The sequence below is a fragment of the Pholcus phalangioides genome, unplaced genomic scaffold (assembly GCF_987345545.1).
Source record: "Pholcus phalangioides strain wild (caught in Gottingen) unplaced genomic scaffold, Ppha-v1.0 ptg000005l_1, whole genome shotgun sequence".
Lineage (NCBI taxonomy): Eukaryota > Metazoa > Arthropoda > Arachnida > Araneae > Pholcidae > Pholcus > Pholcus phalangioides.
Window position 1 is genome coordinate 11,410,261 of NW_028301598.1, and position 18,976 is coordinate 11,429,236.

General features: G+C 36.1%; 1 protein-coding gene across 1 annotated transcript in view; it reads left to right on the forward strand.

The window, feature by feature from the left end:
* The window catches only part of slgA (proline dehydrogenase slgA), a 58,452-nt gene extending 44,444 nt beyond the window's left edge, over positions 1–14,008 (forward strand). The window contains exons 10-13 of the mRNA XM_089232323.1: positions 962–1,057; positions 1,235–1,419; positions 5,627–5,715; positions 12,334–14,008. Of these exons, the coding sequence (XP_089088449.1) occupies positions 962–1,057; positions 1,235–1,419; positions 5,627–5,715; positions 12,334–12,539 (576 nt within the window). The 3' untranslated portion in view covers positions 12,540–14,008. The remainder of the gene's footprint in view (positions 1–961; positions 1,058–1,234; positions 1,420–5,626; positions 5,716–12,333) is intronic.
* Positions 14,009–18,976: the final 4,968 nt, after the last annotated feature.

Sequence of the window (18,976 nt, forward strand, 5' to 3'; positions counted from 1 at the left end):
GAGGCGTTCCGTGTTTTTCTTGATGGGTCAAGATTTCTTTTGGGTGGGTCTTTTTCTTTTCTGTCCCCGTCCTGTGGCGGGTTCTCTCTCATGTCCGCGGTGGAGGTTCAGGGTCTCCCTTCGCGGGGCCTTGTCGGGGCTGAGGGGAGGGTCGCGCCCGCGGTGCTGTCCTGGCTTTGTCGAGCGATGATGTGCCCTGGGATTGGGGATGTGGGGGTGGTTGGTGCTGCTTGGGGGGATGGCGGGATGTTGGTCCGAAGCGGGTATGCTTTCCCGGCCGGTTTGAGTTTTTTTCCGGCACGATCGCAAAAGCGACAGAGCCTGGGCCTGATCGGTTCTATACTATACTATAGCTTCTAGAGCAGTGGTTCTCAAACTTTTAAGACTAGTGGCTCCTTTGCTCAGTCATCGTTTGTTTATGGCTTCCCAGAAGGGTCTAGTGGCACCTAAAAAGTACCCCTTCAAGGTACGAAACAGGCGCACATTAATATTGTCAGCTCATCACGACGGCCTTGACAAATATTGGTGACGTCTCGAGGAACCGCAACACACTGTGAGAAACACTGTTCTAGAGGATAATTGATTACTAATGTTAGTAAATGGGTTAATGTACATTTGAAAAGTCAGTAATAGCTGGATATACAAATGATAATTTTTCTCTCTGAATCGAAAACAGGCTTTGAACTGTTGATGATGAATTTTCATTGAATCCAGGTAGCCTTTATTTCTTCTATCAAACAGCTATGATTGTTGAAGTCAGTAATTCATAGCTGCTCACAAATTCTGTTTGATTTGTAATTTCTTTTCAACTTATGTTATTCATATGTCATATGATCTTTAATTTATGTAAAGGAATGGGTTCAAAATTATCAGCAGGAAAGTTCTCATTATATTGCTTGTTTTTTTCCAATAAATTTTCTTGTGGTGGTCATACTCATGTTTTGAATATTTTTGGTAATAGGAAGCATACAATAGCTTGGTGCTTGATTTAGAACTGGCAGAAAGACAGAACTTCTATTTTGGAGCAAAGTTGGTCAGAGGAGCATACATGGAACATGTTAGTATCATTAAATCCAAAAGTTATCATGCCTTTTTCTTCCAAGGCAAGGAGCTCTGCTCTGGATCTGATGAAGAAAATAAAATCATATTAATTCCTAGTATTAGGGAATTTTTTTCCATTACAAAATATTTCCTGATTATTTATTGACTATAATAGTATTCATTTTTTTCTTAGGAACGTCTCAGAGCTAAGCAGATAGGATATGATGATCCAATTAATCCTACTTATGATGCAACGAGTGAAATGTATCACAAGACTCTGTCTGAAGTTTTGCGACAGATTGTTAGCAGAAGGGATGGAAAAATTGCAGTTATGGCAGCCACTCACAATGAATGCACTGTCCAATTTGCTGTTGAAAAGTAAATATGTCTTTTTCATTGCATATTGGCTAAGTATTTTGCTTTAATGTGGTAGTAGTTGGTAAAAATGGATTCATCTTTAATAGTGATTACTAGGGCTCCGACTTTGCATTTTTTTATTATTTTGCATATTTCATTATTTTCATGTGGTAGAGCATTTTTTCCATGATTTTCGGAATTTAGGGTATAAATTCAGAAAATTTCAGCATATTTTCATATTTTTGAGCATTATTTCATATATTTCAGCAGAATAATAAAGAGGGATTTTTTCCCCCAAGCTCACTGTTCACTAGCTTTATTTCCTACATTGGAAATTTTTTGGTGATATTAGCAACAATTGGGAATTTTATTTGTGTGCTTTTGGAATCATTTTGGACAATGATTGTCAATTTCCATTAATTTTAATTTTTTTTGAGGAAATATGGTCAGACTATTTATAAAGGCATATTTTTTTAGGGTGTAACTGCACTTTTTATAGAGCAGATTCTGTTGGTTTTTAGGCCATAAAAATCTTGGCCCTAGTGATTAGACTTCAGTGGCTTTGCTCTTTTTATTTGCTTTATCATTCAAAATCTCATACCATATTTTTCTCCATGTAATCCGCAGATTATCTGTTAAAGTGGTTAAATATTAAAAAATGTGGATTATCTACCCCTGCATAAGGGTATGCCGATTTAAATCAGTTTGATTTAAATCATGATTAAAACCACTAAATTTAAATTTTGTTTTTTCTATGCATAACTTCAATGATATTGAAGTAAAAGTAGCCTGGTATGGTACGCATGTTATTGATGAGTGGTGAAGTTCATGATTAAAAGAAGTATAGATGGTCTTTGCGGTAAATAAAAATTGGAACTTAATACCTAGTTGCAGTGCAAAAAAGAAAGCTGCTCTATTTCCAGATTTTGTGCATGGAAAAAATTGGAGAAAAATCTAGGGAGTTAAAACTTAGATATAATTGTGCAAAGTATTTACAATCCATTACAAATGGCACTGGGGTTCTCCTGATTAAAAAACAAGAATATTTTTTGTATAAAGCCTTGAATTCTATGCTCTAATTGCTGATTCAAAATAATAATAAATGTATAAATAGTATTGGGCTTTCAATTTTACTTTTCGTATTAAAATTTCCAGTTTGCTTGTTTTTTACCAAAACTCATTAAATCTGTGTAAACTATTGTTGTAAACTATTAAGCAACATCATGCAAGTCAGAAATACACCCACTAATTGTGCAAGAAAACAATCTTGTCAATAGAATTTGTTTTTTATTTAGGTGATGCTGAATGGCTGTTTGGTTGTACATTGAGTGAATTGAGAAATCTGTACCATATGTGTGATACTGAATTGCCATCATGTATTCACTTTAATAGAGGGCAACCCTCATGAATAAAAGCATTTTCCTCTCCAAAAATTAATGTTAATCCATGAAATTAATTTCGGCTCAATGACCTTTCATGTTATATAAATTCAGATTTTTGTTCATAATTTTTACTTGTAGAGTTCGTTTGTAGTTTATTCATTAATTCTGAATTAAATTTGATAGATTAGAAGAAAAAAAACAGACAGGTGATATGAAAATATGCATTCTTAATGATTAACAAATTTTGTTTTAATTAATAAGCAGTCGGTTAATTAAGATCAAAAAATCTGATTTAAATTTTTTAAAAATCAGATTTTTTTTATTTAAAAAAATGATTTTTCACACCCAGCGCTGCATACAATCTGCAGAAAATTATGTTATCAACTTGATGAGTATTCTGATGAGTCTGAATTTGAAGGTTTTTGATTAAACTGCAAATTTTGTTTTGCGTGTAAGTAATGCTATTGTTTCGTAAATAAATTTAATTAATTAGCGTAACAATGGATTGATTATTGAAACACAAGGTAAGTTTTTATTATTTTTAAATGCGAATAATATGCTGCCGTGGGCTATAATATATATATTTTTTCAAACTTTGATACAGATTATACATCACCGCAGATTATACACAGGAAAATATGGTAATGAATTTTTTTTAATACACGGTTTCAAGGAAACAGTTATTTTCCAGATATTTTGCTGAGATGAACTCAGACAGAAAAGTCATCAAGTCTCTGCTAGGACTCAAACCCAGGCCCTCTTGCTTACCGGGCAAGCATGGGGACTAGGTCAATTTGTCACGCTCAACTTGTCGCGGGACAATTCGTTGTGCTACAAACTCGTTGCGGTACAAATTTGTCGCAGACTCGTTTCGTCGCGGTACGAGTCATTCATTCATAGCTAGGAAAATTGATAGCAGATGACAACACTACACAGAAACCGCCTTCATGTTAGGTTCACAACACCTACATGCACAGCTTTCAGCTGCCCAGGTCTTCAATCACATGCTAAAATCTCTTCATTGAGACTGAGCAGTGGGATATGATCTGGTCAGGAGTCCTATCAGAAGGATCACAATTTCCCATATTTTATAAAGGAAATATGGTCAGCCTTTTATGCTGATACTTTGCTATCAGAAACATTTTTACTGTATAGAACACCTTGTAGGCCAGAGGTTGTGCACCCCTGGTATAGAATGTCTTTGGGGTTCCACCTTGAAAACAACACCAATATGTGCCTAAACATATGTTGATATTCTAACATTTATTTATATACTAGCTATAATACCCGGCGTTGCCCGGGTTTTCTTCAGTGAGGCTTTTTTTTGGATCACTTGATATCTCCCTCTTTCTTTGAGGGACATGCAAACCGTGTCTAAGTTCACCAATATGGCGACTTCCTGCGCGACTCATGAAAGAAAAACAAATCTAGATTTAAAGAAACGTAGAAATGAATATTTTTTTTTTTCTTTTTTTAAAGGGTGCTAGGTATTTTGATTCCTTCCCCCCTCCCCCACCTTTGAACTTCAAGTTATCCATCTCTGCCTGTTTCTGCTTCAAAAAATGCTTAATTAAAGCTGTGGAATTTTTTTGATGTACTTTTTATGGGCCCCTTAATTAATTTTGAAACAACCTAAACTATATGAATTTATGCAGTTGAATATTAAAAGACAATACAGAGACATTAATTTTCATGCTTGAGAAGATATAAATAAAAAGTTGAAATCAATGTTATTTCATGTTTATCCACCTCAAAAGTGGGTCCTGTACTTCATATTTAATCACCTGGGCTTCGTATATCTCTAAGCGAACTTAATCTTTCAAAAACCGATTATTCAATAAAATTTTTAAAATTATTGATGCGACAGAAAGCCCCACCAAATTTTCGTATTTCTACATTAAAATCTGCAATTTTAACACGGATTTCTATGGGGAGGATCACTCTTTTCCTGACGTTCAAAGCGGTGCTGATGATGATTACGACGTCATTCCAAAAACCTCATTACTGGGAGTATTGAAAGTGCGGCAAACCATTATAAAGGCATAAATATTATACATATACTGACAGCGTTGAAGAAATGACAAACCATTGTAAAGGCATATACACGTCTGAAACGCATTGCTAGGAACCACGGTAACCAAAGTAAACGTTCGGAAAGTGATTGTTGAGGTCCAAAAACTATTGTTGCCCGACAGTTTTTTGCCCATTGGGGCATTTGCCCTACTCTGACGAAATTTTAAAGTAGCCTATCGTTTAAGTCGGGTCTCATTTGGTATATATGCAAAATTTGGTGACGATAGATCTAAAATTGTAGATTTGTATAGAGAACACACACACACAGAAAATCAATTTTATATATATAGATTAAATACATTGAAAAATTTTAGTTTCTTCGACATATTGGTATATGTCATATCTTGCTCAATAGGTTTTACTCTATGTGAAAAAATCTCATTTATTAATTCACATTAAACCAGTTTTTGTTGCTGTGATTAAATGAAGAAGGGTTATGCATGGAGGTGTTATGCACTAAACATTTCCCAACTTGACAAGCCTTCCCTTCCAATAAGACAACCATAATATTCTTTATGGGCATTGTATCATGTGTATATATTGTTTATAATTTTCGTGATTATGTTTTTAATTGGGTTGCTGTATTTTTGAAATATATGACACCTATATTTGTTATGGGCATCTTTTTCTCATTCACCTTTGGGCATTTTGCCTGTTGTGGCATTGTATTTGAGTAATTGGCACCCTAACCAATAAATGTTTAAGAAATATTCTTTATAATTATGTACTGCAATATTTTAATTGCAAAGTTATCTTTTGGATGTTTTTTTTAGGATGGAAGAGCTTGGCATTAAACCGGAGCATAAAGTTATCTGTTTTGGGCAACTCTATGGGATGTGTGATCATGTTAGCTTCCCTCTTGGTGAGAAATGAATTCTTTTTCGAAAATTTATATGTAATCAGAACTACCTACAGTGTTACCTCAGCTAACAAAGATGATTTGTTCCAGAATCATGTTCATTAGTCAATCTTTGTAAGCCAAAACATGTTTTCCCTATAGCTAATGTGATTTTCCATTCATTTCATTCATTCTAGGTTCTGCCCAAAATATAAAGATAAGTTTTTTAAAACACAGAGGAACACAAAAAAAGAGACAAAAACTAACTTGAGGTCAAAATGAATATCTTTGAAACTGGATAAATGAGAATCTACAGGAAGATGAGAGATATTGAAGATCTTTTTATTTTACACTATATACACAATCAACACCAGCTTTAGTCTACTAAAGCTGGTGTTGACACAACTCAGTCAAGTTTGTAAAAACTGCTTATCTACATTTTGTAAAATCAAAAAAAGAAAAAAATTAATCGCTTTTATGGTGGTTCAGAAGTCTTTTGACACAAACAAGACAGCAAACAACTAATAAATAGTCAAAATCCAGTCATGTCATGGGTATTATAATAAAGTACAGTAAGTGAACTTTTCTTTATAGAAAATCTTTGGATTGTAAAACTACTGTACTTGGCATGTCTTTGGCATGGACTCAATGTGCTTGTCCCATGGCCAGTGGATATTTTTCCTCATTCTTTTTTCACACAATTGGAAAAACCATTGAATTCAAATAATTCCAGACTCTGTCTTGTCTAATGAATTCAATCCATAAATGCTTGGTGGTATTGAAGTTATATGGCTCTGACTTCACCACTCATAAAACTCTTTTGCTGCCTTTTGAGTAATGTTTAACAACCTTGAGCAATATTTACGGTTATTGTCTCGCTAGAATATCAGTAATAGTGACATGTTTTATGTCGTTAAGAATGACATAGTTATGAAATAAATTTTTGTAGTTTAACCTGTCCCTTGTTTTTATTCAGAAGGTTAATGAGGACTGACACCTTTAGCCCAAAAGCATCCTTGCTTTTGCCTTCATGTTTAACACCGAGGCAAAAGTGGGGATACCTTGCCTATAATACCTCAATAATTTCCTTATAACTACCTATTAGAACCTGCAATACCTCATATGAATATTATATATTACCTATTTGTATCTTGGTTTTTTTCTTGTTAATAGGAAGATTGGCATAATTCTGTCTCTCCCTTGCTTGTCCGTAATTAAGTAGTAAAGATTTTTTGTTTCAATTGGAAGACAAGCAAACAAGCCCACAATGTTCAGCCAACATTTTACAAGTGATACACTAGCATTCAGTCTACGTCTTCAATTAAATTCATCATGTTTTTCACATAGTGGACGTTTTGAGAATCTCTCTACTTGCATTTTGATCGTTCTATCTATCCTTTCTGTTAGATTATTAAACATGTTTCTAAAAATTATATCTTTAAATACCAAAATTACTTGCCACTTGAGCTTGACTTCACCCCTTAATTACTTTCCCGAGAAAGATTCTGAACATTTTTTGTGTTTTAGAGTTCTCATTATGTGTTCTGCATAATTCTATTGTAAATTCATATTGAATAAGAGTTAATTACTTCCATATTTGATTAAACTATATTTGCTAAAACACTTTCAATCCATTCAAACACAAAAATTAGACAATAAAAGCTCACTAACTTCTAACAAATAATAATCATGGATCATCATCCATCTCCCCTAACAAATAAATTTCTTCTAAGGTGTTGATAAATATCTTCCTCCTGCTTTACATATGTGAAGTTCAGGGCAGTGTATGCAAATGACGCAGCACTAAAAGTATTAATGCATTTGTCAAAAGACTGTAATTATTTGATTTTCTGCCATTTTGTACATCTTAATTTTGGAGATGTTTGAGCCAGGCAACCAGACACAGGTGGATGCTGCTGTGAATGAATAATACACATTTCACAAAAATAAAAGAATCGATTATCAGAATGTTCCCCCCCCCTCTCCACATGCACACAAAAAGGCTCTTACCAAAGGCTGGTCATCACCATTTTCCTTACGGCCGGTAGGTGACCCAAACATCCCTTTGAGCTACATTTTCAATATTTAAAAGTGGTTCCTTTTAAATATTTAATATATATATAACTTTTTGTGACTTTTGCTTAAGAATCTGGCGCACCTCAGGGAACTGTGTAATACGTGAACCCTTCACACAAAAAACCGCAAAGAAGGTGTGAGTAACTAAGAGATACTTCTATGTTACAAAAAGCTCTAATCTGATTGGCCAATTGGGAATGTTATTGAATTTTCATCATGTTTAGTGTCTGGGCGCCATTCAGTATAAACCAAGAGTAAAATCCATGGGCAGAAGTTCAAGTGCAATTTCAGAAGTTCAAATATTATGATGGGGGAAAATGCCATTCATGACACTGTCCACTGGGTTTAAACCTGAATTCTTGACATTTACTGCTTAACACATTGCTGACCGGCATTTTTTCTTAGTCTATCTCATGTCACTGGCTATTATTTCGGAATTGGATGTGTTAGTGAAACAATGTAAATAAACTTTTTTATAATAATTTAATATATAAATGAATTTCATTTAATTTTTCATTTTTAATTCTTTCATTTTTAACTTGACGGGTTTTATTAGATAAATATTAGCTAAAGAAGCTTGTGGTATGCTGAACCAACAATTACACTCTATGCTCTCCAAGAATGCACTGATCGTACGAAGCTGACGCGAAACAAAGGCGCACCAATCATAAGTTTACTCGTGACTGGTCAACAATGTGTTAACAAAGCCCTTGCTTAAAATCCTATCAGTTCAGATATGTCATCATATCTGATGTTCATTTGTTTTCATATTTATATCAGATTCAGATGTAAATATGAATCTTATGCTCTATCAACAAACACTTGACTTTATATACCGGGTGTTTCACCAAGGACCCTTAACTTTGAAAATAAATAACTCTGAAATGGGGATAGATAGAAGCATGAAACCAGTGGTATGTTTATTAAAAAAACTTAAGAATCTGACATAGAAACCTCAAAATTTTAGTTATAAATTGTGCCAAAAGATGGCACTGCAGGCAATGTTACCATAAGTAGACTGTACATAGTGGGTAATGCAAGCAGCCCTCATTGCATTCACATCAAAAGCGATTCAAAATGTGCACCTTTCATACAACACATGTCGCAAGCGAAGAATGAAATTGTCAGTAACTCTGTAGTTTGTCACCAGAAATCGACACACAAACTTGACAAGTAGCCGCCTCCACCTCGTTGAGTGTTAAAGAATTGTTTCGGTAAACAATGTCCTTCAGTGTTCCCCACAGAAAGTAGTCGCAGGGGGTGAGGTTGCGGGAATATGTAGACTACTTATGATAATGTCGCCTGCTGCGCCATCTATCAGTGCAATTTGTAACTAAATTTTTTTAGGTTTCTGTATCAGATTTTTACGGTTTTTTAAATAACCATACCATTAGTTTCATGTTTCTATCTATCCTCGTTTCCAAGTTATTTATTTTCAAAGTTAGGGGTCTTTCGTGAAACACCCTGGTAAATAGAGTATGTTAATATTGTTGTGCGGATAATTTTTCACAAGACTTTGAGATTGCAAAACAAGAAGTGGTTCGATGGACAAACACAGATTTATTTACAGAACAATAATTTATACACATATTTACAAGCTAATCAGAGCTAACAATTTTCTCGCAAAATTCAATCACAACTGACTTTTCATCGAGTCTCTGTAATTTGGAATCTAGCATCTCTCTTGCGATCGCTTCATAATTATAGCTCCGATCGAAACTTCAAAAAAAAGAACAGTCCACAAATTTCTATTTCATAGTATCAGGTTTGTGGCGCCACTGTCTGGATGGGTGGAAGCTTCTGTCCAACACTCCACCAGTTCTTCGCCATTCGCATGTCTGTGCATAATACCGAGATTGGTATCAACAGATTTTGATATTTCTGAGAGTCATCGAACAAATCGCGCCATCTATTGTCTATAGATCATAACATTGTCCCCCCTCTCAGAATTGTTCATCCCAACAATTCAGTCCTTACATCTGCGGATTGTCACTGCGGTAAGAGGCCAGTCTGTTAAAGTGGACCACCTTGTACTTCAAGGATGGCGTTTTCTGGATCCGCGCTACGACATCGTTCAGTCTCTCCTTTCCGACGCTTCGGGTTCCAGAGCCAGATGAAGTCTCCTTCCTTGAAGTCATGAGATGTGGCCCTCGCATCGTAGCCGTTCTTCATCTTTTCGGAGTCTATGTTGATCCTGTGTCTTGAAATTCGATGCATTTCCTCAAGGTGCTCCTGGAGTCCCTGGTATTCTTCTGGTGGAAAAGCAGCATCTATTGGTCACCGAAACATCAGATCACTTGGCTGGCGAAGGTTCTGTCTCATGAGCAATGGCGAGTATCTGGTGCTCTCGTGGGCGGTCCTCTGTAACGGTCGCAGGATGTTCGGAGCGAGCCTTTCAAATGGCGCTTGTGGCGGTGAAGGTAGTCCCGGGTGTTCCTCTGATGTCCTTTGCGGGCGGCGCAGCCGTCGCAATTCTTGCACCACTCTTCCAGATCGGTGCTGGATTTGTCCCAACAGAATCGTTCACTGACCTTCTGGAGTGTCTTAATCATGCTGAAATGTCTACCTGTGTGGGTTTACGTATAATTCTTTCAGAACTTATTTCACACGCCACCTTGGTAGGACGAGTTGCCACCAGAACGTCTTTTCATCCTTCGACTCCCATCTGCGGTACAGCACACCATCTCTCATCTCCAGAGAGTCCCATAGCGTCCAGTATATTTTGGTCGTCAGACTGGAAGAGGCGAGGTCTTGCCATGTTGGTTTACTCCCGATGGATTCTTTCAAGTCCATTATATGGATCTTCTGGCTGGGCTTTCCGAGTATTCTTGTCGCTCCAAGGATCGTCACTCGAGACTTGAGATGTTATCTGTCTCACTGCAGGGTTCGCCGGCCCTTACTTCTCTTCTGCCTTGAGGTAACTATAACGGTTCTGTGGATCCGCTCCTCTTGTCAGGGCATTGGCATTTCCATGCGCTTTTTCTTTATGAGGCTGGATCGTCCTCTTGATGGCATCTGACTCTCGTGAGAGAACAGTCCCGGTCCTGCCATTGCTCTTCTCTGCATCGGCGGTGCACTCTTTTTCCGCGTCTGGAATATCCATCACTTTCCTTGGAGGTACTTTGTCACGACCACATCCTAGCAGAGCGATACGTTCCTTCGGCATGTGCAACTGGTCATTTCTCATGTCCATGGAAAATCAGTTTCCTCAAGAAGGCCACTCCGATGATGCACGGATCCCTTATATCTTCCACGAAGATGGTGTGTGGGTAGGTGTCCATGGCAAATCTCAGTGAGACTCTCAATTTTCCTCGCACAGTCATTTTCTGTCCTGTGACAGTCTGCAACGTCAGCGATGGTGGTACATAGAGAAGTTGTTGCTGGAATTTCCGAGCCAAGTCCGTCCTGACAATGCTCATATTGGCTCCGGAGCCGATGACCATCCTACATGGCAGTCCATCAATCTCGCCTCTTACGTGGAGTTTGTGGCTTCCTCTGTGCAACTGAGAGATGTGGTACACTTGCCATGGCGCACCTTTCGCACCAGTAGCTGCAACTGAGCATACGCTCTGCAGGTGGTCTTTTTCGTGGTGGTTCCAGGTTTCCAACGACTTGTCTTTCTAATTTTTTTTGGTCCCATGATTGTTTTTGGCACTCTTCAGATCTTTTAGCTCTCTGACGGCAGCAATGGAGGTGGTGACATCTTTCACAGCTGCCCTCATGTCCTCTATCTTGTCATTCACTGCTACGGCAGATTTCTTCATCTCTTCGACGATGTCCAACTTCATCTGGCCCATAACATTCATCAACTGGTTCAGTTGTTCTTGCATCTCGTCCATGTCCAACCTTCTTATCTTCAGCAAGTCTTGAATTGTTCCGGATAATTTTTCACAAGACTTCGAGATTGCAAAACAAGAAAAGGTTCGACGGACAATCACAGATTTATTTACAGAACAGTAATTTACAAGCTAATCATAGAGCTAACAACTTTCTCGCAAAGTTCAATCACAACTGACTTTTCATTCAGTCTGTCTAATCTCTCTGTTCGAGCCTCCACATCTCTCTTGCGATCGCCTTATATTTATAGCTCCGATCGAAACTTCGAGAAAAGGAACATTCCACAAATTTCTATTTCATAGTACCAGGTTTGTGGCACCACTGTGTGGATGGGCGTAACCTTCTGGAAGCTTCTGCCCAACCCTCCACCACTTCTTTGCCAATCGCATGCCTGTGCGCAATACCAAATCCGGTATCAACAGATTTTGATATTTCTGAGAGCCATCGAGCAAATCGCTCCATCTATCGTCTATAGATCGTAACAATATTATGAAAAGTGCACCGAGACCAGGGAGTATTATAATTATATAGGGACTTTATCAAAATTATCTATAATAATCCCATTTTGTGGCTCCTAATATTAAAGAGGGCTGTAAAATTCTTTTTTGTACTGGGATGCAAACTGCTTAAGCTCTGCCCTGGTTTTCTGATATTACTGCAGAATTACAATATATTAATTAATTAACATATGCTTTATAACATTTTTTTTCTTCTTTCATTTCATTTCAGGACAAGCTGGATATTCCGTTTATAAATATGTCCCATATGGTGCAATAGAAGAAGTCCTGCCTTATCTTTCTCGACGTGCCCAAGAAAACAACTCATTGCTAAAAATGTGTGATAGAGAACGAGATTTGCTGTGGAGTGAGCTGAAGCGTAGGCTTGTATCAGGCAATTTCAACTACACAAAAGTTGGAAATTATCGACCAGCTTAATTGCAGAATAGCTTGCTATTAACTATGCATAACTGAACAGATATCAAGTCAAGTGGCGACATCAATGAGTGCAATATTGTTTTTAGTATATTCAAAATGGTCTGGTATGCTGATTCAACTTGTGTGTTTGCATTAACTCCCTATAAATGTCTTGAATTGCTACAAATGCTTTAATTGTTATCTAGTCACTTTTATCACTTTTAAAAAAATTTCGTCCGTCAAGCAGAAAAAGTGTTTATATCGACTGTCAGTTTCATCCTTATTCAGTACCAGACAAAATGTTGCAGGAAAATTGTGCCTATAAAACAGTGATGAGTGATTAGTTAAAGTGATGCAATTTTGTGGTAATTTGTTTTCATGTTTTTGTTCTGATTTCGGTGATTATCTTTTCAACGATAAGTTGTTCTTTATCGTTGATTGTATACTGGTTTAGTTGTTAGAGTATCTGTGAAAAAATAACATGTTTGTGGTTGTCATACTGTTGAGAGAAGCTCTAACTTATGAATTTTCGCACCTACTTAGTGGAAAACGTTTTTTAAAATTTAGTCATGTACAAAATAGGGAATAAGGAGGTGCTTGTGCCGATGTTGAGAGATGAGTTGAGCTATCACAGCTAAAAGTTTAAAACCCCTGATTTTTACAATATTTATGCATGGAACCAAAGAAAAATGTTGCTACTTGTGTTGATTGTGAATTTTTTCAATGAGAATTTTCACACTATACTACTTGTATATTACAAATACTTATGTCTGAGTAATTTTGGCCATGAGGGAAAGAAATGTGGCAAATGGGAAATATTTTCATGAGATACACACAAAAAGATTTGGAATGTTGCTATGCTTCTGCTACATAAGTTTGAACTGCTTTTTGGCAAAATTGAATCATTCTCATTATAGCCACCCTCTTCATTTCATGGAAAACTGACGTTATATTGGGAGGTTGTTACATAGAAAGTTTGAAAAAAATTAGTTTCTTAAAAGCATTCCATATTTGGACAGAATAAAAAATTATATTGTTCATTTTTTGTAATGTGAGTTTTTGCAAATGAAAATGCGTAAGATTAGAAAATAATAAATTGATTGCATGCACTGACTTATGTAATCACAATTCAGGCTCCAGGAATATCACAGTGTGCATATTTGAGATAGTCATGTTGAATGGATATAATCAAGAAAGTGCTGGATGGTGTGTGCGTAATTCATGGTAAGAACCTTCCATACCCTTTCTCGTTAATTTGAATTCTGAAAAACAATCGACCTCAACACTTTTCCCCTTGCATGGAGAGGTCAGTCATGCAACAGTCACACACACACACAGATATTTATCAGACATCCCATCATGTCTCTCACCATTTGCAAGTAGATTATACTAAATTCTCCAACATCAAAAGTCAAGATATATATAACTATATATATATAACTATATATAATACTGGGCGTTGCCCGGGTTTTCTTCAATGAGGCTGTTTTGGATCACGTGATATCTCCCTCTTTCTTTGAGGGACATGCAAACTGTGTCTAAGTTCACCAATATGGCGACTTCCTGCATGACTCATGAAAGAAACAAAACTGGATTTAAAGAAACATAAAAAAATTATTTTTTTTTCCTTTTTTTAAAGGGTGCTAGGTATTTCAATCCCCCCCCCCCACACCCCAAAACTTAGTTAAGTTACCCATCTCTGCCTGTTTTTCCTTCAAAAAATGCTTAATTAAAGCTGTGGAATTTTTTCAATGTACTTTTTACGGGCCCATAATTAATTTTAAAACACTATAAACTATATGTGAATTTATGCAGTTGAATATTAAAAGACAATACAGAGACATTAATTTTCATGCTTGAGAAGATATAAATAAACGGTTGAAATCAATGTTATTGCATGGATATCCAACTCAAAAGTAGATCCTGCTAATTACTTAATATTTAATCTCCTGGGCTTTGAGTTCGCTTTGAGAGATATGCAATATTTTAAAAATCGAGTATTTAATACAATTTTTAAAATTATTGATGTGACAGAAAACCTCACCAAATTTCCACATTTCTACATTAAAATCGGCAATTTTAACACTGACTTCTATGAGGATCACCCTTTTCCTGACCCTCAAAGCAATACTGATGATGATTTTGACGTCATTCAAAAAACCTCATTACTGGGATTATTGAAAATATGGCAAACTATTATAAAGGCATAAATATTATACATACATTGGCAGCGTTGAAGAAATAACAAACCATTGTAAAGGCATATACATGTCTGAAACGCATTGCTAGGGAACCGCGGTAACCAAAGTAAACGTTCGGAAAGTGATTGTTGAGGCCCAAAAACCATTGTTGCTCTACGGTTTTTTGCCCATTTGGGGCATTTAACCTGCTCTGACAAAAATTTTAAGTAGCCTATCGTTTAAGTCGGGTCCTATTTGGTATATATATACAATTTGGCGACGATCGGTCTAAAATTGTAGATTTGTATAGAGAACATACACACACACAGACAGACAGAAAATAAATTTTATATATAGACTAGCTATAATACCCGGCGCTGCCCGGGTTTTCTTCAATGAGGCTTTTTGGATCACGTGATCTCTCCCTCTTTCTTTGAGGTACATATACACCGTGTCTAAGTTAATCAATATGGCGACTTCATGAAATAAACAAATCTAGATTTCAAGAAACGTAGAAATGATTTTTTTCCTTTTTCAAGGAGTTCTAGGTATTTTGATCTCACCCTCCCCGAACTTCAAGTTGTCTATCTGCCTGTGTGTGTGTATGTTTCAGCTCCCAAAAATGCTTAATTAAAGCTGAGGAATTTCTTCGATGTACTTTACGGGGCCCATGACTAATTTTAAAAACATCCTAAACTATATAAATTTATGCAAATAAATATCAAAAGACAATACGGAGACATTAATTTTCATGCTTGAGAAGATATAAATAAAAAGTTGAAATCAATGTTATTACATGGATATCAAACTCAAAAGTAGATCCGGCAAATTATTCATATTTTTAATTTTCTGGGCTTCGTATCTCCAAGTGAATTCCATATTTCAAAAATCAAGAATTCAATTTAATTTTTAAAATTATTGATGTGGCAGGGAACCCCCCCCCCCCCCCACTAAATTTCCGTATTTATGCAGTTAAATCGGCAATTTTAATAGTGATTTCTATGAGGATCACCCTTTTCCTGACCCTCAAAGCGATGATGGTGATGATTATGACGTCTATTCAAAAAGCCTCATTACTGAGAGTATTGAAAATCTGGCAAACCATTATAAAGGCATAAACTATTATACATAACTGGTAGCATTAAGGAAGTGACAAACCATTGTAAAGACATAAACACGTCTGAAACTCATCGCTAGGGAACCACGGTAGCCAAAGTAAACGTTCGGAAAGTGATTGTTGAGGCCCAAAAACCATTGTTGCCGGACAGTTTTTTGCCCATTTGGGGCATTTGCCCTGGTCTGACGAAATTTTAAAGTAGCCTATCGTTCAAGTCGGGTCTCATTTGGTATACATGCAAAATTTGGCGACGATCGATCTAAAATTGTAGATTTGTATAGAGAACATACACACACACACACACACACACACACACACACACAGAAAATCAATTTTATATATATAGATAATGGAACTGTCGCTATAATGAGCATTGACTGTATGATCATGTGAGTTATAAGTATTGTATGATGTTGCTTGTTAGTTATTACACTGCGGTCCAGAAATGAAAAGTAGATGCTTCATCTGCTATAACAGCAGAGATAACATCAACAGATACTATACTAATCTCAAAGGAAGTATGGACACCAATTGAGAGAGTAGAAAAGAAAGGACGTGTATACAATGTTGAAACATTGGCCCCCGAGTGGGGCAGTTTAGAGTGAGATAGATGGCTTTTTTCTCAGCCCAAGATATCAAGGATCCCCCTATCAAATTTCCTGAAGTTAAGAGAGGCTACTAATGCCTCTACTTCATCGCCTCATGCCACAGGGCGTGAAATAAGGAAGGCAGGGTCATGTCTCCAGTGGTGTAGATGGTAGCATGCTTGCCCTGTATGCAAGAGGGCCTGGGTTCGAGTGCCGGCGGAGACGTGATGACTTTTCTTTCCAAGTTCACCTCAGCATCATATCCAGAAAATAACTGTTTCCTTGATATCTTGGGCTGAGAAAAAAGCCATTCATCTCACTGTAAATTGGTAAGTTGGTATTTTCAGCCAGGTAGAAGATGTCCCAAAATTAATTTTTCTAAAGACCCATGATGCTTTCAGATGGCCCCAAGTAACTTCCTCCTGGTTGCTAAGCAAACAATAGTATTCTTGAAACGGAAGTTGTGGTGTTTTTGTACCACAGCTGTTTCCGGATTGTCCTCTCTTTGCATACAAGTATCATGGATATGAAGGGAGCCATTGGCTCTTGTTTTCAGCGAATTTAGATGTTGATAGATTAAAGTGTGTAAATATGGGTAAGGAAAAAAATATGTACACACACTGATGAAGATATTCGGTTTTTGAGCACAAGGCTTTTCAAGCAAAGGAAAAAAATAATTTCAATAAATGACAAGGAAGAAATTAAAAAAATGTGTGTGTGCAAGGACACTCCGAATGACATCAGAAATTAGGACCTCTAGTAACCCTATTTCCCAACTTATGGGAGGTATGGCAGTGTGATTTTAAAAAATGCTGAAAGATCAGAAAATACAAACATTTTATGTAATTTTTTTTTTGTTATCGTTTATTTTAATGTTACTTTTGCAAATTTTATTTCAAATTTTTTTTAATATTGATGTGTGTTTTTTAATATATACTTGCACGAGCATCATTTATTGCTTATAAATAAAACAAGTTTCATTTTAATAATGTTTTTTAAAATGAATTTTGTTGCCAATGTCAGTTTGCAATCAACGTTCTGAAATTTCTTACATGGTTTCATGGTTTTTGCTGTCTGGATTGAGGGAATCACTGCTAAGAAGAAAAGCTTCAACATCTAAAAAATATTCATGATAAGTACCGTAAACACAGGTTATTTTGAGCCTCTGTTATGAAACTTTTTGTTTAATCTTATGCTAGAAAATAACAATAAATAATGAGATTTAAGGTAGTTTTTAGATAGTTCAAACCTTTTTCTAAAAGACTGATATAAGAAATCCCCTTTCTATAATATTTTTATTTATTTATTTTTTACCTTGAAAGGTAAAAAATAAATATGTCTCAAGAGACAAAGTAGCCGGTAATTTAGGTTAACTTTGTCCCACATCAAATATTCCTATTTTAAAACATCCCATAGAACATTCTTGAAGCAATGGAACCCAATGGTTTTGAAGAAAAAGTACACCATCACATATCAATACAAAAATGCATTTTATTCATTCTTAGTTTAATTCTTCGTCCAAAAGAAAGAAATGTTTATAAATCAGTGAAGAAAACAGACTAAACACCAGTCTTATTAGAAGTCTTAAAAAATAGGGTGTCTCTAAGTATAATCCTTGTATCAGTCTTATAAGTTCAAAAACAACTTTCAATTTTTGATGGTATATTCATAGAAAAAAGTCCCCTTTCCAATCATTTTTGAGGCTTGATATTAGATCATTTGTAGAAAAGGTGTCTTCTTTTTTTTCTGTTTGACACTTCCAAGCTTTTTTTGTAGGCTCTATATAATCCATTTTCTACTGCACTTATAACCAGTTCTGGAAAATATTTTTCCTTCCGTGAAACTATTACAATATTTCCTCTTTCCAGTGTTTTTTTAGAGATTAGGTATCCATAGTTTGTGGCGGAGTTAATTCCAATGTGAAGTACAATGACTGGATACTAAGCAAAGATAATTAGGAAAGAAAAGTATTCCTTGTGGGGAATTGAACCACAAACCTCGCACTTTCCAGGCATGTGCTCTACTTTTAAGCTACAGAGGACAGACATTTTGTAACCTTAGAACAATATGTTCCTTAGGAGTGTGCAATAGTCAGCCTTATAACTCAGCAACAGCTTCTAATGAAATTAGCCCCCTGCCCAGATGGCAACATTCAATTCGCCATAGAGGAATGTGACTTTTCTTTCCTAATTTTCTTCACTTGTTATTCAGTCATTGTACTTTGTATAAAGCGAAATGGTTGACTGTTTCATTGATTCCAATAACTCATTTTCCTCAACAGATTTGTTGTCATTTTTACCACTGGGAATACTAGTTCCCAATGTTGGCACAAGCATTTTCTGCTACTTTATCCCACTTATTAATTGTGACAAACTAACCCGTTTTTAAAGTTATCAGTATTGTTTTTTGATCTATTCACGTATCCATTAAACCTTGATAGTTCAACAAAAAGCTGTTTTGCATTCTTAATCAGCATATTTTCTTTAAAATTTGATACTTGCCTGAACCAGAGGCACTAACATGAAGTTGCTGAAAGTTGCTGGTCATCCCGTATATACGGCACTGAGACACAGT